The sequence below is a fragment of the Epinephelus moara genome, chromosome 3, assembly GCF_006386435.1.
Source record: "Epinephelus moara isolate mb chromosome 3, YSFRI_EMoa_1.0, whole genome shotgun sequence".
Lineage (NCBI taxonomy): Eukaryota > Metazoa > Chordata > Actinopteri > Perciformes > Serranidae > Epinephelus > Epinephelus moara.
In genome coordinates, this window is record NC_065508.1 from 21,228,878 (window position 1) to 21,256,398 (window position 27,521).

The 27,521-nt window shown below is 40.7% G+C and overlaps 1 protein-coding gene across 4 annotated transcripts in view; it reads right to left on the bottom strand.

Annotated features, from left to right (window-relative positions):
- Nucleotides 1-27,521, bottom strand: part of ncor1 (nuclear receptor corepressor 1) — an 82,499-nt gene that overhangs the window by 51,309 nt on the left and 3,669 nt on the right. For all 4 annotated transcript variants that reach the window (XM_050039583.1, XM_050039577.1, XM_050039574.1 and 1 more), the window contains exons 2-14: nt 24,560-24,751; nt 22,936-23,030; nt 20,942-21,149; nt 20,459-20,638; nt 18,708-18,821; nt 15,755-15,811; nt 15,547-15,599; nt 13,797-13,863; nt 10,481-10,653; nt 8,705-8,795; nt 8,018-8,196; nt 7,815-7,869; nt 6,655-6,756 (exon numbers count right to left, since the gene is read on the bottom strand). In XM_050039583.1, coding sequence (XP_049895540.1) covers nt 6,655-6,756; nt 7,815-7,869; nt 8,018-8,196; nt 8,705-8,795; nt 10,481-10,653; nt 13,797-13,863; nt 15,547-15,599; nt 15,755-15,811; nt 18,708-18,821; nt 20,459-20,638; nt 20,942-21,149; nt 22,936-23,030; nt 24,560-24,670 — 1,485 coding nt within the window. In that variant the 5' untranslated portion in view covers nt 24,671-24,751. The remainder of the gene's footprint in view (nt 1-6,654; nt 6,757-7,814; nt 7,870-8,017; nt 8,197-8,704; nt 8,796-10,480; nt 10,654-13,796; nt 13,864-15,546; nt 15,600-15,754; nt 15,812-18,707; nt 18,822-20,458; nt 20,639-20,941; nt 21,150-22,935; nt 23,031-24,559; nt 24,752-27,521) is intronic.

Consider the following 27,521-nt stretch of genomic DNA (forward strand, 5'->3'; position numbering starts at 1 on the left):
TTATTAGGATTCAGCTGACATGGGGGGACATAAACTTCCATATTTGAAGCACATTTGCTCAAGGAATGTTATAAAGCCGCCAGTGTGTCTGCTGCCTAACACACTCTGCACTATGAAATATGACATTAAAAAACTTATTCCGCCATTTTCTCCTCTCAAAAGTCCGTTCCTCATTGCATAAATACACACGTACTCCACATAGTCTCGGCTTGACTGTTAAATCAAAAACCATGTCCGCACATGTCCTAGAAAAAATATCCTAAAATAGCTGAGTTAGCCTGCCTACAAGCCTCAAGTAACGGCCCAAGCAACAGAGCAATAGAAAATATGACAGACAAAAATGAGAAGATACAACGCAAGAGAAATAAACTGAGTGACAACTAAAAAGCAAACACTGTGGTTTCAAAGCTGGTGACATACCTGCAAGCTCATTTGCTGGTCATAAACCCCCCTTTGCTCTGCTGTGAGCCACAGCTTACTGGTGTTGCAAATGTGAGTTTACCCTCCAGTGCTTCCATAGCGGTGGTAACGGTAGCAGTAGAGGGGCAGGACAGCACCATAGCAGAGCTCCTTAGAAGGGCTGCCGGGCCACGGCACCGCCGCACATATTCCGGGAAAGCGTGTCATCAGGCCGCTTAAGCCGCCCAAAGAATTGTCCATCTCACATGCACGCACTAATCTATGCAGGGTCACTCAAGGTAATCCCTGCCGAGCACTCCTCTTTGATTGGCACTCACAGCAGCACAGTGAGTTTTTGGGCCTGTCAGATGGCTGGGCTGTACCAACTCAGCTTGTTCACAGAGGGGGGACTCTCTCTATCTCTCTCCCTCTCTCGCTGAGCGCAACAGAAGAAAGAGGAAATGAAAAAAAAAACAACAGCACACACTCAGCGGATAAGCTGCCAGCGCTGACTCTGTCTCGCTCAGGGTTTTTTCACCCAGTTTCACTCACTCGCCCTACATTCCACTGCTCTTGCTTTTGCTCACTCTGTCCTCTTCCTTCCCTCTCTAATGACTCACTCTACTCACTCGGACTGCGTTTGTTAAGTCACACCAGTAGCTTGGAAATCCACTTCATCCCGCTGTGCATTAAAGCAAAGAGGAAAAAACAACAGTACTCACAACATTCTCAACGACCACGAGATGGTTTAAGAGGGGGAAAAAAAAAAAAAAAAAAAAAAAAGCACTGGAGGCAATTACGCAACTGACCTGAATGTCAAGACGATGATAGAGACCATCTTACATCTGCTTTTACACTGAAGTGATAATCCATTGAAATTATGTTTATATGTGTTCCAATGCTACAAAGTTTGTGTAAAAACAATACTGCAGGAAACACATTAAATGACTACGAAATATTGGCCGTTTTTGGGCAGGATGAACTTTTTCACAATTTTACGAAACCTCTTTTACATTAGGCATTGTCTGATTAAACAGTTCAGGGATTCCCTGAGAGGAACTGCCCACTGGGGAGCTCCTTCAAGCACTACCTATAGGGTTGGGCAATTAATCGAAACCGACATTCAGAGGCTATAACCGATGTAATCTTGCCCATGTCTGTATTTTCTAAAATTCTGTTAATACTTTCCCCACTGTGTGTGTTAATGCACTGTCCAGCCTGCGACCTGGAGGCAACATGGAGGAGAACTCAAACACTGAGTCAACTGAGTAGCTTGTACCAGAGTCAAAATACCGTGTCCATCGTTTAGACACATTTTGGTTTTCGTGAAGACGACACCGAACACAAAGAAATCAAATGTAAACACTGCAGAAAAAAAAGTTTCAGCGACCAAAGGTAATACCGGCAATCTGTTTCAGCACTTGGAGCACAATTATGTTACTGAACATAAACAGTGCACAGCTCGAGAAAAAGAAAGAGACTGACAAGCACCCAGCAACAAGTGCCTCCGCAAAGCATCTCTCGATAACACAAGCATTTACAAAGGCTCTGCATGATATGAAAAAGTTTCAAGAAACTAATTCATCTGTGTGTTTCCTTCAATTATGTTAAAACCATAAAGATAAGATATGCACTCTTTCATTAGAAAAAATATCCCAGCTTTAATAGTTGAGCATATTTACAATACGAACCTCATCAGTGAAGTATGAGGGCAAAATAACAAAAACAAAATCATCAGTCATTAATCATAACTGAGGTATGATGTTCAATTAATCGTGATATTGATTTGAGGTCATATTGCCCAGCCTTAACCACATACCTTCCAATGTCATTTTTCTGTTCAGATTCGCACCACCGACAGCAACACTGAAGTTACATATTGCAAGCTGGCTGACAGTTAATACAGCAATGTCAAGTTCGCGTCGATGAATCAAAACCGCATTGTATTTCCCCCGTTGCTCAGTAAAGCCTGGACTCCACTGTCACACAATGTGTTCTCTTCCTTTGTTCTTCATTATGAGCCAGTGTTTGTGTTTTGTTTAGTCTGTTGTTTACAAGGGTAACAGGTTTTTAAAAATAGCAGTTGCCGGTGCTGCTTTGGCTTATGTGTTCGTCCGATCAACATACACCTTCATCATTTATGCTTCCTCTTGTGCAGGAGGAGTACATACTCTGGAATAGGAGCTCAAAAACGACCTCAAAATGGCGTTCTAAGAAGCAGTCATGGATAGTTCTTACAGTGCGGACACAACGAAAAAGGGGGATTCTAAAGCTAGGGATGTGCAAGATTAGTCGACTAGGCGATTACACTTTACTACCCTCTCTAGTCGGTACCAGAAATACTTGTTGGTGAAACTTTAAGGTAAATGGGAGGAGTATGAATCAACATACGACTCTGAACATCAACAGCTCTCCTGCTCTCCCTGTTTCACACACAAACACTCATGTTCACCCTCAGATTCAATGGATGGAACCATGTGCACTCAACCGGTACAAGTCGGCAGCTGTCAACGGACGTTCAACGAGGAAAGTATGTCAGAGCGTCACACACACTCACTTCAATTGGATGTCTTCTTGCTGGGCAGAGCGAGACAGGTGTTTAGGGGCGCACTTGAGATCCCGACAAGACTGGACTTATGTGTGTGTGTGTGTGTCACTTTGTGCCGTCACCTATGCATGAAAGAGTTAGCCTACCACATGAGCTCTTACAATATACACAGTAATTTTTCAGACAATGTTCAACTCATGCTCATTTTTGACTGTTTTCTAAATGTTTTCTTTCTCTTAGACTAGTCGATTGGTCTAAGTTCGGACTTCTGATTCAGTGTATGGGAGATTAGTCATTAGAAACATCCCTACTTAGAATTATAAAAAGGTTCAATTGTGTCCGCCAAGCAAGAACTAGGAAAGATTGTAGTTCTTAGATCTCCTATCTCAGAGCAGGTACACTTCAGCACAAGAGGGACCATGAGTGATGTAAATTTATGGTGAGTGACTGATCACAGCACAAAACACAAACAACAGCTTGTAACAAAAAACACAATGAAGAAAACAGACCAATGGACCAACAGTGAAGTCCAGGCTTTACTGAGCAGAAATGCAACGCGAGAAATACAACACGATTTTCACTCATCAAAGCAAAATATTCTTATAGCCAGCTTACGTTATCAGCGCTCCTATTAGTGGTGCAAATGTAAACAGGAAAAAAGCCCTGGAAGGTATGTACATCTTGGCGCAGTTCCTCACAGGTAGTCCTCAGAACAGTTTGGTCCGAACACGCCTCATAAAACAATGACTGAGACATCCAGTGCAAGACAGATGCTGGACTGAACATCGACAACCTCATATATATCAGTGTTCAACAGTCTGATATGAAACGAGTGTTAGACCATCCCCTTTTCTGATTATCTCCCGCAGATTTAGTGCCCCATAACTTCCAAGAAAGGAAATGTATATACCCCGCCCACCCCTATCACTCAAACAAAGCCCACTTGTCAAACTCTTCATGAATGGATGATAACAAAGTCAACGTGTTAATGATATCCCGAGTGTGTATGTATGTTGTAACACTATTAGCACAAAAAGCAAAGAAAGATTCACCGTACGAAGCAACAGCGCGCTCCAAGTACACAGAGAGTGTTTTCTTCAGTCAGCTCTCATGAGCTCACGAGCCAATACACAAAGACAATTTTCCACACTTACTTATGCCACAGAAAGATTACGTCCTCTCTCAAGTGCTGCTGGATCCATATACAATGAATGGAGCAAAATTAAAAGGCTTAACGTGGCCGAGGTGAATCACCCATGAAGAAACTGTACCAGTCACTTAGTAAAGTAACCATCATTGTGTTCAAAATGTAAATCATGAACTCTCGCGCCCTCCACCTCCTCCCATGTAAAGACAGTCCACAACCAATCCACTGTGTAACACAGCAGATGTACTCAACACAGAGACAGAATGTCCTGTACAAGGACTGTGGACACATCTGTGAGGCAGGGAAAAGCCCAGTGAGGAGAAAACAGCCATCAGAATGAGTGAAATCAATATTTAATGTCAGCCAACACGGCGCTGTGAGACGGCGCATCTTTTTCTTCTGGGTTTTGGTGCAACAAAGAGCAATCTGTGTACATCAACATCTCCGTAGCCAATCTTTTTGGCATGTACTGTCAAACCTCTCAAACCAAAACTGTCAAACCAAATCACTAGGAAGTCACTCCAGTTTGTTTCTTTACTTGATCCCGTGACAAATACTTTATCATGGAGCGACATGTAGCAGAACATTAGGATCAAGAAGATGCTAATTTCTTAAAATTCTCACAGTTTCTTCTACATATTAAAGAAATGCGAATTCCTAATTTGTCCCAAGTTGCCCTATGTTCTGAATATTACCCTTGCCCTGGCCTGACCTTTTGTCTCTGTGACACTGTGTGTTTGGAATAAACATTGAAACTGTGTCTTTCAGAGCTAAGAACAGTATATAAGTTATTCTATGTATGTGTTTTTTAATGGATTTGAAGCAGGGCCGCAGCTAACAATTATTTTCATTAACGATTAATCTGCTAATTATTTTTTGGATGGAGAATAAAGACATGACTGTGTGTTTGAGCCTATTATCTCTGCTGTATGTGGCTCTATAAATCAAGATTTATTTGTCATAGTATCAAGCTGCGGCGAGACAATTAATCAAATATTAATCCCGATCACAATTTTGGCTTCACCCAATTTAAATGAACATGATCATCTGCAATATTGACATTTTAAAACTTCTTCCGCTCAAAGAAAACTACGCTGCTTATCAAAGCAAGCGCTTCCTGAACCAACAGCCAACCTCCACTTTTGAAGAGCTGTCTGCTACACCTGCACCCTGCAGCTTGGAAAAAAAGTTCCTGACTGATGCGACCGCAGACGAGAAAAACAAAAATCTTTCATCAAACAGTATTACCTGTTGTTGAAGGTATTTCTGATTTAGAACGGAACAAATCATATGCAAAGAGTGCATGAGACTTGTGTCTGCGCTGCAAACACAAATAACTTGTTAAAGCACTTAAAAAAAACCCTCTACAATCTGCAGAGCGATGAAAGCATGAAGGCCAAGAAGAATAATGTACAAACAGGTAATGCTGATGTATCTTGAGGGGAACTGACAAACAAGCATATCAAACTGTAGCCATATTACAATAATCCAAGGGTGGTGTACTTTTAATTAAAGAGAGGTGGGTAGTACCAACTCTGCTTCCTGTTTCACTCGATAGGGTTTCTCACACATTCACTTCACAAAGGCCTGCCACAGTGGCCAGTGTTCTGACATACACTGATTACATTACTTCCCAACCACACTCACTGTTGTTCTTTTCAATTTTTTACCATTACTTAGCCAGACAAGAGACGCTATAAGCTGAAAAGTGTCTGCTCCATACAGCAGCAGCAGAGTCAGAGTCGGAGCCTGAAGTAGAAGGAGTCAGATTCCAATCATCGTGTTACGAGAGTAAGAAGAGTTGACAGACAAGACCATAGCGGATGCTTTTATGTCAAAGTGAAAACCAAAAGCAGCTGTTTGGCAATATTTCAGATTTAAACCCAATGCTAATGGGGAACCTGATAATGTTAATGAGGTAAAAGGAGTTGGTTACGCCGCGAAGCAGCCTGTCGCCTGCAGCTCGTCGTCTAACAGCTACTCTCACCGACAAACACATCGCATTCCCTGTGACTACTTTATAATGAGGTCAACTCACACTCAACACTGTTCTGGCAGTTAAAGACTTTTGATGTGAAGCTGTAGCAGTAGGAAAAGTACAGTACGGTATTTGGAGTAACATCAGTAACATCGGTAAAACTGGTGCAGCACACCCTGCTCTAGGAGCGAGATGAATCTGGGAAGGACACATTGTGAGTGATAAGAACCAATCAGGAAGCAAACGTGGGTGTCATACACTAAATGTGCTGTCAGTCTGCGGAGGAGACATGATTCATGAAACAGGTGTGGCAAACGTCAGACAAACTCAGTGCTGCAATTCAGCATGTGAAACAACCACACCCACATCCTTCTGACTGAGCTGTCTCCATTTCAAACTCACGGTAAATACTTCTGTTTCTCTATAAAGCCTAGTAATCACACAGCTGAAGAACTGCTCTTCTTGATTTAAACTTTAATCCTCATCTTTACTGCTCTGAAAACAAAGAGGAAGTGGACAGCATCTTGACAACCACAGAGGGAACAAACTGTAAACAAACAATTAATTAAGTTTCAGGTTTACCTGGTTCCTTCCTCTCCGTCTTCCGTAGTTTCGCCTGACCAGCGTTTTGTAGTTGTGGTTCTTCTTGGTCAAGTAGTAGTAGAGGACACAGTCAGCAACACACTGAAACAGGTAATGGCACATTGTTAGAAGATAAGAGATAAGATATGATGGAACTTTATTTATGCCCTGGGAGATTGCTGTGCAGCAGTAAGAAGTCGCTGGTAGAGTACAATATACAAAAAGACTTGAACATAACATAACATAACATAACATAACATAACATAACAGTAAAGATCGAATACGATGTAATAATATGACACTGAAAATTCAAATCTTTAATTGTTTTATGTCTGAAAAAGTTTGTCACCACTAAAGGGGCTTTCACACTACCATGTGGGGACGGCATCAGAGGGGAAGCAGTTTTGAACATGGTGTTAGAGGTATGAAGTGGTTGACAGCCATGCGAATGTGTGGAGTTCACCGTGTTGAACTTGACAGAGTTTGCTTGGCTTTGGCAGATCAAATAGCCGGCGTCACAGAAGCAAAAAGAAGATAAGATGGAGAGGCCGATAACGCTGATGTCTGAATACCCAGAAACAGGTGCTTTGAAACTTGTAAGGACAACCAGAAGAAAAACAGGTCCTGGCATACTTCAGATGACGGGTAAATTGTCCAAATATGTAAAAATCTGTTGTAATTTACTCCAGTGACTTCCGTTGTCTTGCTACAGTATGCAGCTACAAGCTAGCTTGTAATTTGTCAGTGTTCACTGAAGCACCTGCCTGTCACTGCAGCCGTGGACCGTAGCGGCAGTAGACGCCTTTAAAAATGCTTTGCTATTGCGGGGAACGCACTTGCAAGAAGGCAGTTGTCAGGGCGGTTGGGATTAGCTTGGCCTACAGAGTGCAGAATTTTTAGTACTTCTCTTCAGTTAAAGGAAAAAAACTTTTATTATCTTGCACACAATAGACCAGAATGAGCAGTTCTAAAGATTCTTAAAATAAATGCTTTAAGACCCACTGCTAAAGGTTTCATCACAGCCTGAAGAACTTATTTACATCACTGAAAATTGACTTTGAGAATTTGTCTTTAATGGACCCCCTGAAAATATGAATGACACGAAATCCTGCTATATATTAAATAAATGGGTACTCGTGAAAATGCAAGCAGCAGTTTACCTTTCTTTCCAAATAGGAGGCAATCAGGCCAAAGTTCTTGGGGTGTTGGACAAACCTGCAAAGAGATGCCAGTTGTTATTCATATGCCAAAGCTGGAAATATATCAGCGCAAGTCCGAGGTGCCGTTATGGTCTATAAACCAAATCTGCACAAAAGACTTACAGGGACAAGCTGTGACCGTCAACGAAACAAAAACAACTCACTTCTCCTTAAAGATCTCCTTTTCGTGTTCAGTCCAAACATTCATGAACTGCCGGGCTTTGTACACCTTCATTGGGTCGTCCATGAGGCCGTTCATGTTGATGAACTTCACTCGCCTTTGCTCGGAGTCGTACATCATGGGAGGGATGACCGACAGCTGTCTCATCTGCTTCTCGTTGTTCTGTGGAACATGGAGAGATGGTGGTCACAGTTACTACATCACAGAACAGTTGGTAAAACCATTGTTTTGCCCAGCGCAGTGTGTTAATCCAAAATACCAAAGTAAGAAACCAAGACCTTGAGGAGCACCTTAAAATGTCCATGCTATGACGTGGTATAAAAACCTACATTTAGCCTAACTTTGGAGCATGACTTAACCCCTTCCCGACAAGCAAGAGTAGCATGGTTGGTGCCAATAAATTCCTTAGGTCTTCTAGTTTTTTTGATCACTATAGCTTTCAAATTTCGCCTAATACAGACTCTGAGAGGCAGTAATGTCGGCCGAGGACAATGGCATCCTAGCTGAGTCAAACAGGTTAAATGGATTCAAGGTGATGTAGTAAGCTACAGAGATGTCTTCCTCGTAAAAACACAAACTGTGACAACTTTATTTGGGCTGTTGTCAGCTAGGTATGTAGATTCACGTCTACACTGTAGTATATTAGATAGGCTGTCCAGTCAGTACTCACCTCCTGCTCAGAAAGGCCATCTATGATTTCAGAAATCTCATGCTCGCTTCTTGCAATTGTTGCAGAAAGGCCCGTTCCTCGTTGTCCAACCCTGCGGAAAACACATACACAAAGTGTTACAGTTTTATTTTACATGTCACATTGAATTTGTGTGCTGTGCAAAGACACTAACAGTTGCATTCTTTGTAGAGGAAATAACATTTCCAAGCCCCCATGACTTATTCACAGTTGTCTCTTTTCCAACTAAAACCAGAGTCAAATTGTTAGTATGAGCAACGGGAAACGAGTTTTGGAGCTCTGTTAATGAACAGAATGATTGAAGTGACCATTATTAACAAATAAAAGAGTCTTTCTGAGCAGTTACTAGTTATTGCTTCCTCCGTCACGGTCTGGCGGTCTGCATAAACAGCGCTGACATGCAAAGTCTTACTTGGAGGTTTCAATGAAAGCACAAAGCGTCAGCAGCGCCAGGAACAACCAGACGCTGGACCCTGACCCCGTCTCCCACCCACACAAACAGCGTCTCTGCCTGAAGTAGGCCACCGCACATCACCTACTGTCCTCTATTTAGGTGATCGCTGAACAGACATCTTAAAAATGAAGGCGACGATTTCAGTATCTGGGTGTGGTAACAGGTCTTGTCAGCATTATCACTGACTGCTTTTATAAGCACACTAATATTCCACCATTATTAAATATGACGATATTCTGGATTTCATACGGGCCATGTGAACAGCATCTTCTGTTTCGATATTCTGAATTAGGCAATTTCCAAGTTACATATGTGTGATATAGCGATACTATTCAGGCTTTAAGAGCATTCTTTGGGACATGTTTACAGTGCATTCAGAATAAGTGTTTCAGTTGTAGTTCTTACTGCAGGGTGAGACACACCGCCTCTTGCCTGTTTACAGTCAGCTCTGTGAGTTGTCATGGATACGTTGCACATAAACCAACTCACCAATAATTTGTGAAGCTGGGCTAGAGATGCATGCCCATAAGAAAAGCTGTCATTTCCAGTCAGAAAGAGAAGCAGACCGACTTTTAAACATCACGAAAGACTCAGACATCAAGAGGCAATTAAGATATTAAAAAGGGTGCAGCCGTAGGATGCCAAAGGGGCATTTTAAATTGTTCGGAGTATGCACAGCTGCATGTAGAGATGAATAATAGAGGAATATTAAATTTCTTTAGCCATGTAAACAGCTTACTAGGAATATCCTCTTTCTTGGAATAAGGACAAGAACTGGAGTGTTTTGTGCAATCATAATCACTTTGCTAAAGTGACTATGATTTCAAAATGGCGGCGCAACTGATGTTCACATTGACCTCTCCTTGTAGTGGCACTGCTGTGGGCTAAAAGGAACGGCATTTTGTTTTTTTGCGTATGAAGGCAGGGTTTCCCACACAATTAAAATCTATATGTGGCGTTGTCAGCTTGTTGTTATCTGTGTAGTCAACCCTGTTAACGTAGCTGTGCATTAGCTACCACACTAACGTTAACGTCAAGATATTGTTGTCAATGAAACACAACCCATGCGCAGCACATTATCAAAAGATAATCTGCATAAGAAAAATGCCCTGGGGAGACATCCCTTAAACAAGCGACACGTCTTCAAAGAGAAAAACTGAAACAATCTGAAGTTCTCATTGCGTCCTGTTAAAAGGCGTGTAGCAAACGTGTGTGCTTTTGAACCGACCCCAGCAAAACATATACTGTACCATAACAACTGTCTAACGTCACAATGTTAGCCACTAACAGGTAAAGACTTTTACCTCTGGAAGCGCTCCTGCTGCTCTCTCTGCTTGCGGATCTCGGGGAACTGCCTTTCGTAGTACTCCCGCGTTCTGCTCTCCTTGGCTTTGCGTCTGGGGTTGTTCTCCATTCGCTCCACCTTCTTCTCCCACGCTTCCATCAGCTGGTCGTAGCGCTGGCAGATCTTCTGTTCCTGTGTGCACAAATTGGAAAACGTCAGGAGATTCTAAAAAGGAATATACTGAATATTGGATATGATGAGAGAGTCTGTAAATCAGTGACTGTAATATGGATTAAAAGGGTTTTTGAGCTCTTCCATTGCTATGTTTCTCCAACATTGGTTACTTAAAATACAATAGATTGTGGCCAGCACACCCCTAGTTTGAAGAAGCAGGCAGGAATACCGCCACAGAAGCTAAACGGTGCACTGCTGTGGGCAGGGGCAGCAACAACTTGTATTTTAGCCACCTAAGATAATTAATATCAGTTTAAGTGTGCGCTATATTTACAAGATTTTCACAGCTTTACCTTGCCATCAGACAGCCCTTTCCGACAGGGAGCTAAATCCAATATACGGCTCTCTTTAAAGCCACCAGACTCTATTGACAAAGACTTTTTTTTTTTACCTTGCAGAACACAGGAGTTGATGGTCTACCATTGCCTCGAACGGTCAATTTGTCAGTGTTATTGTGTGCCTTTCAGACCTGAATTGCCTTGGTGAATCCAAACAGATCAGGCAGCAGCAGGGCAGCAACTCCACTGAGCTAAAATAACTGTTTTTGGTAAAGGAATCTTGTGGATTTGAAAAGAGTAGAGATGGATATAAGGGCTTCAGGCTTCAGACTAAAATTTGTTTCGTTGCTGCCCCTGTCCACAGCAGTACATTGCTTAGCTTCTGTTGTGGTACTCCTACCTGCTTCTCCAAACTGGGGCCATGCTGACCGACATCTACTGACTATGGTCAAGTGCCTCATACAACCAAACTTCAAAAGATCCAAACTATCCCTCAAAGATGTAACTTGCACAACGGTGAAGAACTCAGGTTTCCAATGGAGCAATAGATAGAGTTCAGGTTGTTGGAGGTACAGAAAAGGCAACACACTGTTCGGTCACTGAGCAGAAGAGGCAAAAGAGATGCAAATAATGGAAACACACTTATTAAAATCTCCCCATTGGGCTACCTAGCAACCGCAATGTCTTTAATGATCTATAGATGAAAGTGTATCAGTGCATGTTTCATCTTTTAAAAACCCCTATCAGTAAAATCAGTGCTACAGTTCAACCTTTGAAGATAACATGGAAACAAATGTGAATGGATCTACAGACGGGCTGCAGTAACCTGAAGTGGGAGCAGGGGAGTAGAGAGAGTGTGTGCTGTTCAGTTTGTTCTGGGTTTCTTTCACACTGACTAACTCAATGTCCCGACCCTTTACAAAAGCTTATTGCAATTTTGTTACAGAAGCTTACTTTTCAACTCATACATGTACTGTGAATGTAGATTCACTTACAAACAGTCTGGTAAACTGTAACTCTACAGGAGAAAGGGCAGAAACGGTTTGTTTTTTTACAGCTAAAATTAGCACTTTAACTGCATCAAAAACTAAAAATCAAAGGAGTCAAAATGTTTAGTGAAGACATGGAAAGATTCCTGTATTGGGAGGACAATACAGCCCCGTTTCCACTCTCTGCAGTAAGGGACAAACAATCCACCTTCCTCTTGGCACGAGGCCATGTGCACTCTGCCATTGTTCAGAGTCCAAACGGTCTGTCCGACCCTGACAGAGAACAGGCAGAGAAAGGTGGGACTCGCTGAACCATTGCAATCCAAAAAAGACATGGGGTGATTCAGAAATATTTAAATCAATGGTTGCTGATAAGAAAGACAGAGAGACCGTTGTTTGGTCGGTGGATTTCTCAGATCTTTTCTTCAGTGTGACAGAATATATTATCACACTGCGTATAAAAGTGCTTCTTGGGCCGTACAATACCTTCCAACAAACAGGGGAAACTAAGGCATTTCCTGTGCTGTAAATACATCAATGCACTATTTCTATTAGACCAAGACTGACTGTAGTAAACATTATACCTGCTTAACGACAGCACTGTCACTGTGAGCATGTTAGCATGATGACGTTAGCACTCAGCCTCACAGAGCTACTGGCATGGCTGCAGGCTTTTATTTAGAGGTTTATTTTACACCTCACAGAGACCTGGTAATTATATGTTTTTTATTTTCAGAATTATTTAAAATTAGTGTTAAATGTTCAGTGAGCTGTCTAACAACATATACATTCAACTACAGACTTGCTTTTGGAACTGAGCTTCAAGATGACAAAAGGATTCAATTAAATTACACATATATTAGAAAAAATACATTACTGTTAATTTTCTCTCTTAACCTTTATTGTAATTTTTTACTGTAAATTGTATTTTGTTACTTTATTTTCTTTTTACTTATATTTGTTGTGTCACTATTTTAATCTCTCTATTTTTTATGTGTATTCTATTGTTATTTTACTTTTTATTTATTCATTTTTTTAATAATTAAATTTTGATTCGATTTTTGGTGTCACTGTTAGCTCTTTATTTTATTTCATCTTCATGTTTTTATTTCTATATTGTAATTTTTTTCCCCACTGTATATTGTATTTCTATTTTACTTTTTACATTTGAGTAATTAATTATTTACTTTGGTTTTTGGTATCACCATTAACACCTTATTTAGTTTTTATGAATTTATTTATGCATTTATTATTATTATTATTATTATAATAATCATTCTCATCATCATCATATTTACAAATTATTATTATTATTAATTGAGTCTTTTTGACTTAAATTTTATTATCACTATTACTTCTTTATTTTATTTATTCTCTGTGTATATTAGTATTTAGTCACGTATATTTACTGAAAATGACACTGCACTACTGATTCATGTATGCCCGTAAAATTTCCCTCGACAAAGTCGTGGGGGAAAAAAAGCACAAATGTTTTATTTCATACTGTGTCCTCTCTGAATGTGTGAGTTTAACACAAAAATGCAAATGTTAAAACCAGAAAAACTGCACTTGAATTTCTGCAAAGTGCCCAGAGAGTGTGTAAACATCCTGTAGCTTTAAGTAAACACGGAAGATACCTCCTATCAAAAGCTTTTATGATCATAATATTTGTTTTCTACTTAATTTGTACCGGTCAGCTGAGGTCCTCATGAGGTGCAAACAGTCTGGTATGATGTGACCACTACACTGAATGGCTCCTCTAATGTTGTGTCCAGAGCACTCACACAAATAAGTGGAACTTCCAAAATGCTTTCCCGACAGCAGGGACACTTACCCTTTGTTTCCGAGCATGGTTCCTCCTCTTAAAAAACAAAATCAGCTTCTTCCTCATGACTTGGTTGCTGAAGGAGAACAACATTTAAATCAGTCAATTGACAGTATCACAATGTTTGTTAGCAAATACATGGTGGTATTTACCAGAAGGCATACAAAGCAGAAAAGTTCCAGGCAGCACAAAGGTGAGAAATGAGCAGTGCCTTCAGGTAGTAAACGTCTACGGAAGCAGAGAACGGCCGTGCCTGCAATTATTTTTTAATGCCGTTAGAATATGAGGAAATTTTATGACAAGTCAAAAATAGTGATTTGGTTATATTTTAAATTTGGAGCTCCCTTTTTTTAATAATAAAACAGTATGGTAGAAAAACTTTTTTTTTTTTTGGCAATTGGATTCTATTAAATGTGCAACATAATGTGGTTTATACTTGGTATATCAAATGTGAAATTTTATTGCAAAAATATGGGTCTTTCTTTGCCCCTTTTGGCCACTCCAAGAACTCGTACTGTAAAACCAAGAATAGACGAGCATCAAAATCCAAGCATCGCCTGGCTTTACTGGGTTTTGCAAAGGGTTTTGCCCTTGAGCAAGGCACCGAACCCCCCAACCGCTCCGGGCGCCTGACCAAAGGGCAGCCCCCTCACTCTGACATCTCTCCACTTTGTGCATGTATAGGTCCTGTTTGTGCATGTGTGTGTCTTTCAGACCTGTGTGTAATTGACAAGCAAGAGTGAAAACATTGAATTTCCCCCCAGGGGGATTAATAAAAGTAAATAAACTTAAACTTAAACTTATAAACTTGACTTCAGTATAGTTATCCCATGCCGAGTCTGTGTTAGACTTTCTAGATGTCCGTCATTTTTATGGACAGGGTTCTTAAAATTCTGTCATAATCTGAATTACCCGTCATCTTAATTTTAGCGTAACGTTTTCGTGTAAACATGGCCTTATATAAAAAATGTTGGGTTAATTTATCACAAGAAAACAGAAGGTATTTTCTTGTGATAAATTAACTAGAGAAATCAGCCTTGTGTTTTCGAGAACTATCATAAATTTACTCGTTATCATGAGAAAACAATCTTTGTTATCTTGAGACAACTGAATTATTGTTTTGTGATCTCAAGATGACAACATTAAAATAAATTACTGCAAGCACAGCAGTCCTCGGCTTCGGTAGACTGTTCCTTTGTAAATCATAGGGACAGACCATGATTTATTTCCCAACACTCCTACCAAAAAAACATCATGGTCATCATTGTTTATTTGCACTGTTGCAGGTACAGAATACTGGGAACCCTTGTGTTTACACATGATGGTGGATGTGGGGAGAGCATAGTGAGGGATGTGACCCTGAGAGTGAGACTTGCACAGCAGATTCACACAGAGGTGGTCTCTGTCCTGATAAAAGACAGAGCCAGATGGGCCGCTCTCATGGTGCACACTGATAAGGGTTTTTATCCCAGACGGCCTGGCCTTCAACCCCCAACACAACCCGAATTTAAAACACACCTAATGCAGACGTCCTTTCACTTCGTTTCTCAATCACTCTCCTTGCTGTCAGTAGGGCAACTTAACTAGGTGACTCGGCAATCAGATTAGACAGATTTATCAGCTGGGTTTATCTTGCTGATGTCAGCGTTACCTCCAACACTTTCCTCAGGTGAGATCCTGTTAGTGTGGTGAGCACCATGTCTGCTGTGATGTTCTTGCACTTTTCAAATGACTCAACGGAACAAATGTAGATACTCACGTCTTGATGTTGTCATGGTACACTTTTGTGTCTGATGGCTGATTGTAGAGAGGCTATGAAGGGAAAAAGCACACCAGACAGGTAGTGGATTAATCATTAGCTATTAGGCAAGCAGTAATATCTAACTCGCTGCGGAGCTAAGCATGCCCTGTTCCTAAAAGCTAATGCAAGGACAAAACACATTATTATTAACCATTAAATCACGTACCAGCTCAACCTTAGGACCAAGACCTTCCAGTATTTTGTGGGCCTCTTCAGCTTTTTTCTAGAAAGAACAGAGATTACATCTTAATTACAAGGTCTACAGAAAATAAGGTTCAAGTAAAAACAAAAGAAATCACCTGGAAAAAAATGTTTTTGATAAAACATTTGTACACCAACTAAAATTGTCCAATTTAGTTGTTGATCAAGAGTGTGATCTGTGACATATAAATAACTAAAAAGTCTACCATTAAATAAATACGGATTAAAATAACATTGTGTGATATTGTTTGATCCTTTCCTGGTGCATTTATTTGGCCCTTGAAATGTTATTTTCTGCAATTAATACATTTACATGAGCAGCTGCACCTCCCCGAAAGAAGTGACATGATATAAGAAAAACAAATAAAATGAAAAACATAACATGTCCCGTGACAAAATGTCTCATCTGACTATCAATATTATATGTGGGTCATACTCATATTAATATAATCTTTTCAAGACATTTTTTGTGGATACTGCATAAATTATTATTAACAACAACAACAACAACAACAACCAGGAAAATGTAACTAAAGACAGACTTAAATAATAATCAGAGTAGAGTCCTGAGTCCTGTGTAGAGAAAAAAAGATGCTTGTTTGATTATCTATAGATGCATCTAATTTGTTCTTGTAGTTCTGCAATTAATAGACTTAAATGTGAGCAGCTGCATCTGCCTGAAAGGAGCAATACATGACACAAGAAAAACAATGAGATGATAAAAGATGGAATGAAGAAAAAACAAATAAAAAGAAAGAATGTTCTGCTGCAGCATGATAAATAGGGTTGGCTACGATAGTTTTCCTGGATTCATGAAGATTGTCAGCTTATTCAAGATCATCCAAATAATACTGAATAACTCTTGATTTTCCTTTTCATAAGCCCAAATCTACAAACTGAGACAAACAACTGCGGCTGCCAGACTGACTGCTGTGCGGTGCTGGAGCAGCTTTACAGCCTAAAGGGTTAATGGCTGACTGAGAAGGAAGGCGTGTCTCCGCACTCTCCTACCACAACATTGTCTGACAGGCATGAACTCCGGTGACCTCCGTACACACACACACACACACACACTTACTCATTTCCCTATTGTTCAGCTGAAAGACAGATAATGAGGCCTGCCTCTGCGCTTGACTTTAAGTCTACTGTATTCTTAGTTATTTTTTAAAAATTCAAAAATGAACTTGGAAATATCTGACAAAACTGCACTGCTGTTAAAACATAGTTACTCTCTCTAACAGAACTGCAAAACATTCCTGAATATTAAATATTATTTCTGAAAATTAAAACATCCCTTTGCCAAATACTGTATTTCCACTGGGTGGGGATTCTCATGCAGAGCTGAGCCATGAGCACCAAACATTCAAGCCACATCTCCTCATGTACACCACTTGTTATTACAAAACAGCTCCACTACAAGGGCATCCCGCAAAACTTTTGCTTTTCCTGTACCTGCTCCACAATAAAAGCCTTAAATGGTGGGACAACTTAAATATAAATCAGAGACAAGAGGAAATGTTCAGTTTGCATCAATAACAGCAAAATAGGAGATTCACCTGGTGGCAACTTCAAAGTTTTTCATACTGAAAAACAGCTGATGTTAGAGCTGTGTTTGAATGGGACAGAAATTTTGTTTGATTTCTGACAAATGTTTGTTTAAAAGCTACGAATGATTCTAGCCTTTATTGAAAATGTCAGAGGACCAAATGTAGCATCCTGAGGTGCTCCGGCGGTGGGCAGATTTGGTAAGGATGGGAAACTGAGCAGAAATTAAACCATAAAAGACTTTTCCATCTGAGCCAGATGATTTTAGAGTTTTCATGCTTCATGAAGATCCAAACACTGTCACAACTTTGACCGGGAACAATTACATTTAATGCGTTTGTTTAATTTAATAAAACGACTGAATGAAGTTCCTTAAGTCACTACTGTAGCTTAAATTTAACAAAAAATAAATGAAAAAGGTCTGTGAATATTTTATAAAGCATGTCAAATAGATGCTCTCTGCTCTGAAATATCTTTCGGATTAAAAAAGATAGAAACAGTTAAGTAAGGCTAGTCTGAGTGGGCGGAAGTTCGCTGCATAGATCAGCCTCTCATTGGGTGGAACGAGCCACCCGCTGAAGTCCCGACCTACCACCTTGTGTAGCAGTTTTCAACCGTTTTCAACACGTCCTTTACTAAATTTTGCAGTGTTTGATCTTGCGAACCGTTTTCAACACGTCCTTTACTAAATTTTGCAGTGTTTGATCTTGCGGGGATGTAGCCATTTTTCTGCCATGGTTCGCGTCCTGTAGGCGATATTTTTGTGGGCGTGTTACACCAAAACCTGTTTCCCCCCAGCAATATTTTTGCAAGCGCACCGTTGCTGTGGCACCGCCCAGAATGATTGTGATTGGTTGAAAGAAATACAAGCAGCCGGGGCGTTTTTTCCTCCAATCTCAAAGTGAGAGTCGGCCCAGCCAGATCTTTCTTTTCTTGAGAAAGGTCTGGTGAGCGAGACTAAGTAAGGCTGATACTTGAAAGTACAAAGAGGCACATAAGAGTGAAACTAAACTCCAAACCACAAAGATTCAGTTAGAAGCAACAAAAGTACCGAAAGCTGAACACAGACAGAGTTAAAGACTCGTGTTCAGCCATCAGGTCAGCGCAGTAAGGCTTGGTTTGAGGTAGGCACTGGTTGGCTGTGGTTGCTGTGTGGTCACCCCTACAGTGAGAACCCAGCGGATACCCATGTGTTCTCAGCTTGGTGTGGCTCTGCACAATTTAAGCTGGTTGATAAAGAAAAGTTACCTCTTGCAGCTTTATGGACGCACAAAGATAAGAGATAAAAGAATCATTTGGAACAGAAACGAAATGACGAAGGAGAACTAAGGCCTGTTGTCGGTGTGTCTTGGTGTTTGCAGCAGATGACTAACCCTGTTCTCATCGTAGATGATCTGGACTATGCTGCGATGCTTGTGCTCCACTGGGGGAGGGGTCACTGGCTTTTCTGGCTCCACTGGCTTTGCTGCTTCCTCCTCCAGTTGTTGCTAAGAGACAACACCAACACAAAGCATTTTGACCAATAGCACACAAGACAAAACACACGGGAAATACAAGGAGCCTCCTTTCTTCTATACCCAATAAAACCTTTTTTTTCATGGTTTTTAATCTGTATTTGTTTTCATATGGGAAAAATGGTGGAGACGAATCTACAATGTGCTGATCTGATCTGAGGGCCTATGCAGGCATTATCAGATTATTCTGTGCAGGCTTGTTCATGTACAACATTTTTGTTTTTCTACAGAATTGACAGTCTGAACTGGTGAGTGTTTGGTCGGTCAATGTTTACAAGTTAAAGGTTATGCAAACTACCAGGTTACAGAGACGAGATTAGGAGTTCCTGAAATACCTCAAACAATAAACCCCTAAAAAAAATCCTAAAAAAAAACAAATGCAGACCGAAAAGCTGAAACATACTCTCTCCCAGAAAAGCTCATCTTACATTCCTGTCTAATGAGACAGAATTCCTAAAAAAAGATAGCAGGAGAAAAACTAGATTAAAAAAAGACAGGAAAATTGTCTGATGAAAAAAATAAGAAACTCGGCAGATCTGTAGAAGTACCTTATGGCCCAGGTGAATTACTTTCAAATACATCTGGTGCCAAAAAAGTGAAACCTGAAGCTCTGTGTGCTGATTGAAACTCCTCACTCGGGAAAATGAACTAGCCTGCAGGACTTCGTAGGTATGGAGGATGGAGGCTGCCAAAATCTCAATTTAATAAATGACTTAATAAATAAATTAACATACCATTAAATGTATAAAGAAATCATATTAAAATAAGTATAGGCATTAATTAATTGATAAAATGTGACGTACACTGATATTCCTGTTATTAACTTCTTCATTTATTTACCTCTGTATTAATTAACCAATTTATTTATTTTCCTGTCTTATTTTCCTTTTTAATCTATATATTGATATTTATTTTCAAATATATTTATTCTTGATTTTTTTTTAATTATTCATTTTTAAGTTGTTATTTATTCATCATATTTTTTTTTATTTACTGACATATTTTTTCTACTTTTTATTTCCCTAAACTTATTTAATTATGTATTATTTTCTTTATACATTTCCTAAATAATAAATAAATATATAAATATATTTTAGATTAAATAAAACTCCAATTCAATAGACAAATAAATAAGTAGGGGAATGAATACGAGGGCAGATAAATAAGGAAGCAAATTTAAACAGTCATATCAAATTATGTCAGATTTTATCAATTAATTAATGACTACATTTATTTTTGGTACATTTAATGGCATATTCATATAGTTAGAATATTCTAGCAAATGGGATTTTTGATTTTGGCAGCGTCAGTGGGAGCGTCCTCATCAACACTGAGTAGAGTCTGTTAACATTAACAGAGAAATCCTTTTAAAAGTACATTCACTGTCAATCCTGCTTTTAGTCATATTCATTATAACACTAAACATAAATTAACTACCACACATTTACAACTTCTTCTTGGTGGTTAATAATTACACATCCTTTGTTGCAGCAACAAGCCATATTTGTTTGAGTGAGCAACATCGCTACTGGTGCCAAGTTTTTTTCATAACATCCATTGTGTTTGACGCATGTTCCGAGACAAAAGGTTTCACTAAGTAGATAACCAACCTGCTTTTTCTTCAGCTTGAAAATCTGCTGCTCCACTTTAGCGATCTCTCGGTCCACACGGTCCATACTCTGGATCAGCTCCTCCTTGGACAGTTTGGAAGGAGAAGTGTCCTGCTCGTCACCCATATGAAGTGTAGGTCCTCCCGGGGACGGGGACTCTTTGACAGTGAACTGAGACTCCTGGCAAAAACACAAAGGTTCAGTGAGCTTGTTAAGAACTACAGTTCAGGATGTGTATAAAACCGAATGATTCTATCCGGTCCCTGCAGGCATGTTCGCAAAACGGAACCAGTGAAGCAGTGTCTGAAAAGATCCTACGTTTTGGTGGGGACTGTGTCTACGTCTTAAAGTAGTATACACAAACACAGTGACATTTTAAACCACAGACAGAAGTCAGAAATTTATCACTTGAGTGGGGACAAAAACACAACAGATACCAAATGTGACTTCTTAGTTTTGCAGAGGAAGAGGAACAGGGCCCACCTTTTTGACATCCACACTGGCTCGTAGACTGTCCTGTACTGTGTGGGTCATAGGCAGGACGATACCCCCAGCAGTGGGAGGTGTGCGGGTGATGTGGGCCTCTTGCACAGTCTCCATGCGAGGGCGTTTAGCCTCCAAGGCATCATGCTCAGACTGGGATGTGATGGAGTGAAACTGCTGTTCGTAACCATGGCGTCTCTCTGGAGGCCTGAGGAACAGAAGTCAACAAGAAATTTACAGACCTGCCAGAGGCTACATCTGGTTGTCTGGATGTATGACTCCAAAGCTGTAATCAGGGGACGTTCATGGCATCCCTAAGGAACGCAAAAGGAAAAAATACACTACAGTTCCTTTCACACATGCACTGCAACCCTGAATTTATCTTGATATTACCCAGAGAAGCTGTGTGTGAGAACTCAAATGTCTGAATCAACTGGACCGGACGTTAACAGATTTTATCCTACCAGTTCTCCAGTACTAAGTCTGTGTAATGTCCAAATGAGCCCATGAATAGAGCAGATCATTATCTGGAGAATTCACAGCGAGCAACCGGGGGGGTTGATGAAATTTCTATCATGCGGCTAGTGCAAAACTGGAAGAATATCCATGGGTGAAGAGGAAGGTCATTTACACTAAGACGTCAACAAATGTCTAACTGAAGAGATGACAAGATTTAAGAACTTCTGTCAGTAAGGGACGAAGCCAAAACATTAAGATAAATTAAAGTAACATCAAGAGACTCAGGTGTTCCACAGCGTACTTTCTGCGTCATGTCCTGCAGCACCTCGCCTAAACCCAACAGAGTAGTTCCACTAGGTGAGAACGCCTCTGAGCCTGTGTACACTCGTTGTTAACATGCGTCTTGGCCGATTAAATCACAAGTGGACAGCTCCAAGTCTGTCAGATCGCACCTGACACTTGAATGCATCTCAAGTGACCACTTATGATAGGATCTCACTTTCCCACCTGATATCCACATAAACACGTACATTATTTCCGTTTGCAAAGGCCAAAGGAATTGTTATTGTTAACCGGTGGAATGATGGGAGTCTGCCCACACACATACAGTGACAGGGCTAATTGTTAGCATGACACAGCTGTTACCAAAGGGGCCGTACATATGCCGCATCTTTAACTGGCAGGAAAACGCAAGGTCAGGTGCTGGACGCTACCCTTGTTCTTTTTTTGAGCCAGCTTTCAAGAGCGCAGCAGTAGGCTGCGTCTGAAGTTGCTAGTTCGTGGGACAGATGAAAAGCTCTGGCACCAAAATGACCAACTTTTCCATATCTTTAACAGACTGATATTTACGGAAGAAGGGAAAGATATCTGTCAGCTGAGATTGGTTGGTCGTCGTCACGTGACACAGAGTGTGCGCTGCTGTGTTCCAAAAGTTGAACTCTGTTTATCTTAGGGCGCAGCTGGTGCACCCTGAAAAAAGCGCTCAGGAACGCGTGTGCGCCACAACGGCATAGCTCTGGCTTTTGAGCGCTTATACCACTCGTCTACATTGAAAACAATGCATTTGAGGGCGCAAATAAGGGGTCATGTGTAACAGCTGTTAACAGGGTTATTGACAGAGTTGACCTGTTTCGGCAGTGAATTTGACGGGACCGTTTAAAAGCTGCAGCTACATTAGCTCGTGCTAACTGAGTAGACTTTGAGCTGACTGTTTGCCGGGAAGAGGCAGCTCCGGAGACGATCCTTCAGTGCAACATCTACTGGTGGGGAGTTGATAGGCAAGGACATCATCTGATTAGGCGAACCTTCATTGTGGCCCAGGACGCATGAGCGTAAAGAATGTGGCCATGTGCGGACCAGACCACCTCTGAATGTGGTCTGAGCAACCAGATCTCAAGATGCATATCAATACCGGGTGCAAATAAGGCCAAAGACACTGACAATCTCCAGTTGTAAGCTACACGTGTAAAGGGGGCAATGAGAACCCTGCTTACAATACAGACCCTCATATCACAGAGTTTAAAGTAAAGCCTTACCTTTCAGCTCCAGGGTGGAATTCAGAGAGTAAAGATGGTCTTCTCCGACCCTGTGGATCTTGCATGTGAGTCCGATAGTCTGGGACGGTGAAATCCTGAAGGCAAGAGGTACAATAAAAACAACTTTATATTAAGCAATCTGAGCAAGGTCACAACAGCATGAAGGGGGGGGGGGGTGATTTTGGGTGTAAAGCAATGTACAGATCTACTGACCAGAGATGAAAAGACAAGTTATGAGTTCCTGCAAAGCCACAACAAAGCACTTCACAGATGCAGCAACCAAACCATGTTTACAGAGAGGCAAAGTCCTGTCTACACTGGGAGACACATCCAGCTTATGCAACAGATGCACTTTAGTTTTAATCGATACAGCCGTATACACTGGCTGCTTCATTCAGGATTTACACACGTAACTGTGACCTGGAGCATCACTTTTGCACTTTTCCTTTTCAGCTTGCACAAGTAACTCCACTGTGTACTAGGCTCAGAGCGCTGATATAAGCTGTCGTCCTGGTGGCCTCAGAGTTTAAGGCACTCTCTCATCATTTAATTGCAACGTCCCCAGTTCAAGTCTGGACAGGGACCTTTGTTGCATGTCACCCCCCGTCTCACCCTCCTCATTTCCTGTAGGCCCTCTGCTGTACTCAATCTAATAAAGGCAAAGTTCCTAAATGAACTCTATGGGCATTTTTACCACTCAACCGGTGCTGCTTTGAGTATACGACACAGACATGATGTCAGCATTTGGAGGTCTCTAGAAAGATATTAGAAACAAATTAACAGTGCTGATCCCCCCTCTGTTAAAATAACAAGGTTCACACATTTATCAGTAGAGAAGGAGATGTCTATGTTACTCAGAATAAGAACAGAATACCACAATATCACATCTGAGCTCACAAGAAAGATGAAATAAATAAAACATATGTAACAGTGCACTGCAGGACTAGACTTCGCCCCTCTTCACACATCTCATCAGTCATTGCACAAAGATATAACTGAAACCAGCAGCACTACTAACAAACTTAAATTAATTTTATTGATGTGAAGAAAATATATTTCTAATTCTCCAAAGCTTTTATCAAAAAGTTATTAGGTAAAGAACACGTAAATGTTATCAGCACAGTGTGACCGAACACACCTGGACAAGCAAATGCAGTTACAGGAAACATTTCATAACTCCAGTTTTGTCCCAGATTTAAGCAAACAATCCAAATGCCCAGAAACGTACCTTTGACAGATTTCTGTGAAAGGAAGCTTCTGAGAAGTGTGTCATCCAAAATGGCTGACAAACATTCAATACAGTCTAAGGAACACATAACTGGAAAGTGAGCCGCAGTTAAACACTATACATGCCCCACAATTGTGACAGTCTAAACAGTTAAATAGTTTGGATACCCTAGCTTCTCAAATCAAACCCAGCAATCAACAGCAAAAAAATCAAATAATTCAGATTTCAGAATCTATAAAGCTGTTTGTCTCTTACTCATAGAGGTGGATTTACATCTAGTGCCTCAGAGTAAAGTCAACATGTGGGACCTTACAATGTTGAGAGTGTGTGCTCAATTATGATAAAGACAAACACAGCTGTTAGCTCAATTACAACAATGCAGAGGGAAGGTTTTACCTGTTGGTGGCGTGAGCCGGTGAAGGTGTACTGGACAGAATGTGGTGGGTACCGACTCTGCTCGTTGCTGTAGCTCCCCTGGCTGGGGGGGTAGCCCGAGCTACTGGACATCCTGGCTCAGTGCTAGCCGGCTGCTGCTGCTGCTGCTGCTTCAGAGGTTTTAGCTAGACCATGTTTGGAGACACAAACCACCTGCACCAGGACAGAAACATAAAGTTTAGTTTTTGAAAGCCACACTGAAGCCTATTAAATATTTTTCTGCATGAGAGACCTGGTACTGCTGCAGCATCAGACAGAGAGCGTAGAACAGGAAATCAGTTATAATGTGAGGTCTACTGAGCACTGAGTGTACTGTCAAGTTATGCCAGCCTGACACCAAACAACTTTTTCAAGCAATTCCGCTGTCACAAACAAATTTCCAATGTTGGAATAAAATCACAAGTGTTTTGCTAGCTCTCATGACCTCGATTGTTTGGTGTATGGTGGTCACAAAACTCAGTCTCTTTCTCGTCTCGACGTTCCAATATAATCGAACATGTTCAATATAATCGTATGTTTTTGGTCTTGGCTTATGCAAATACTAATGTGAAGACTGTCAACAACCAATCGCTGCACTATCTGCAGCACCAAACAGGAAGCCGCAAAAACGGGTAGACAGTAAACATGGCGGGGACTCCAGGGAGGTGAAAGAATGTGAACAAGTCTCGGTTCTCACAGACCGTGAAAAAGGAGGAGAAACTGGTGGAGTTATGAAGTCTTTGTTTAATTCATAAAGTATCTGACCCAGCAACTAGCACTTATTAAGTGAGAAATCTTAATTTTTGAGACGATTCGCCTCTCATTCCCAATAAAACAGCACAGCTAACCAACAAAGGCTGGCAGCAAGTAGAGGCAATGAAATCCAAAAAGTAAAGTTTGTACACAAATACAGTTTATCTCTATGGATTGTTTTAATGCCAAATTGACAAGATGCAACGCCTTTTATCATGTGTTTCTAGATATTTGTGTTTTTTTCAGGCACATAAGGAATTGTTAATGTCATATTTCTTAAAGGGAGTGGTTGTATTCTTCTAAGTACTGACCCTGCAAGATGCCAAGTCTTTACAAAATCTTACAATGTGTGACTAAAACCTTACATTGTCTCTAGATGTGAGAGGATGTTAGACCTAAGTCTTTTCAAAGTCTTCAGGTGTACGGTAGGCATTAGTCTGCACCAAAAACACTAAGCACAACAGGAGAGAGCACCACAAGTCATAGTGATCGTATGTTGGTTTAAACACTGATCACATGTCTCAATTATTTCTATTTCAATGCAGGTGAGTTTAGGCCTACAGCCCTGCTGAAAATACATCACTCTTCACTCTCACCGTACCTTGCAAGGGCGCTAACCTCAGTCAAGGCTTTTAAACCAAAAGTGCAAGGATGATCTTGGAACAACTGGTACTTAAAAAAAACTTTGGGTTGTGCAGCTGCAGCTCTGGAAAACACCAAAACAGTACTCCTGTGGGTGGAAAGAACAGCAGCCTGTTCTTAAATTTGTTATCAGCCTGGATTTTTTGTTCTTTACAGCTGTCTGAATATCATGTGGAGCGGCTGTGATATTATAATAAGCTTCAACTAGCAAAATTGCAGACTTATTCAGAGGTGGCCACACTATCAGAGACAAAACTTTTAAAATTCCCTCTGTCAATGGAACATTCACAACCTAATCATGTCTTAATCATGCTATGACTGCCAGAAGTGGGTGCTGTTGGAAAAAACCCGTTGACAACGAACATTTTGCAGATACAATCAGTATAAACATATCAGCAAATACATTGCCAGTAAGCATTTTCCAGATGTACTGAAATAATCACCATATGTTAAGAGATATTTAGCTGAATTTCAACCAGCTTTGTATCACAACAATGTGGGCGGAATGAGTAAATGAACTGTGGTTAACTTCCCGCCTAGATCTCCCTGCTCATTCGCCAGCATTGCCTGTCATCTGGCTGATTTTCGCTGGCTCTACAGCTGTTACTCACGCTACAGATTGTGCTTCCTCATTTTTTGGTATTCCGTCGCCACTACGGACACAAAGAGTTGAGAAGAAGATCGAGAGAGAGCCAAACTAGGCAGTGCTGATCAAATATACACTAGGATTCTTTTACTGCATTGCCTATTTCTCAACTAAAATGCTTCCGGAAACATATTTTAGTGCACTGTTTGGCTGTAATACGAGAGCTTGTGAACAGGAAGTGGTAAGTTCGAGTGGTATGACTAAACAGTGACTGCATTGTTTATAGAGTGATGCAGCAATGATTCCTAAAACCTGGACATGAGTTTGGATTTTTGCACTCCCGTTTCCCTTGTCTCAAAGTCACTGGGATTTTTAAATACAATTTTGGTTAGATGCCAGAAACGAGTTTAGAAGTTAACACAAGCTTAAGATACTTTCACGTTTTCTTCTATGTGATAAAATACATTAATAAATACCCCACTTGAGAATTCTGAAGTTCTTATTCGTCTTAAAAATGGTGTTTGATAACACATGGCTAAATGAGACTTAAGCGTGTCATCACGCTGAGGACGGCTTTACAGCCTTGATATGGCAGCAACCTTAAGTCATGTGACTGTCATGTAGTTTGTTTGTAGCCTAACGCTAGCTTTTTAGTTCTGCCGATTGCATTTAGGCTTCTATAATCATGAAAGTCATGTTCATTTGTAAAGATTATCTTGTTGCACAAAGCATATAACATAAATGTTTGTTTGCCAGTGAGTTTATTTTCTGCAATAATCCAAAATCCAATGGAAAATCCTCCAGGCTTTTTGACAAGGGAACCAGGGCAACGGCAACTTTCATGTCAGCCTACAGAAGAACGTCATCCCTGCTCTACCTTTTGAGCAAAAGCAAATGCCACAGCCCTTTTTCTCTGTTTTCTCTGGTCATGTAGCACCAATTTCGAACTGCATAGACAGGCCT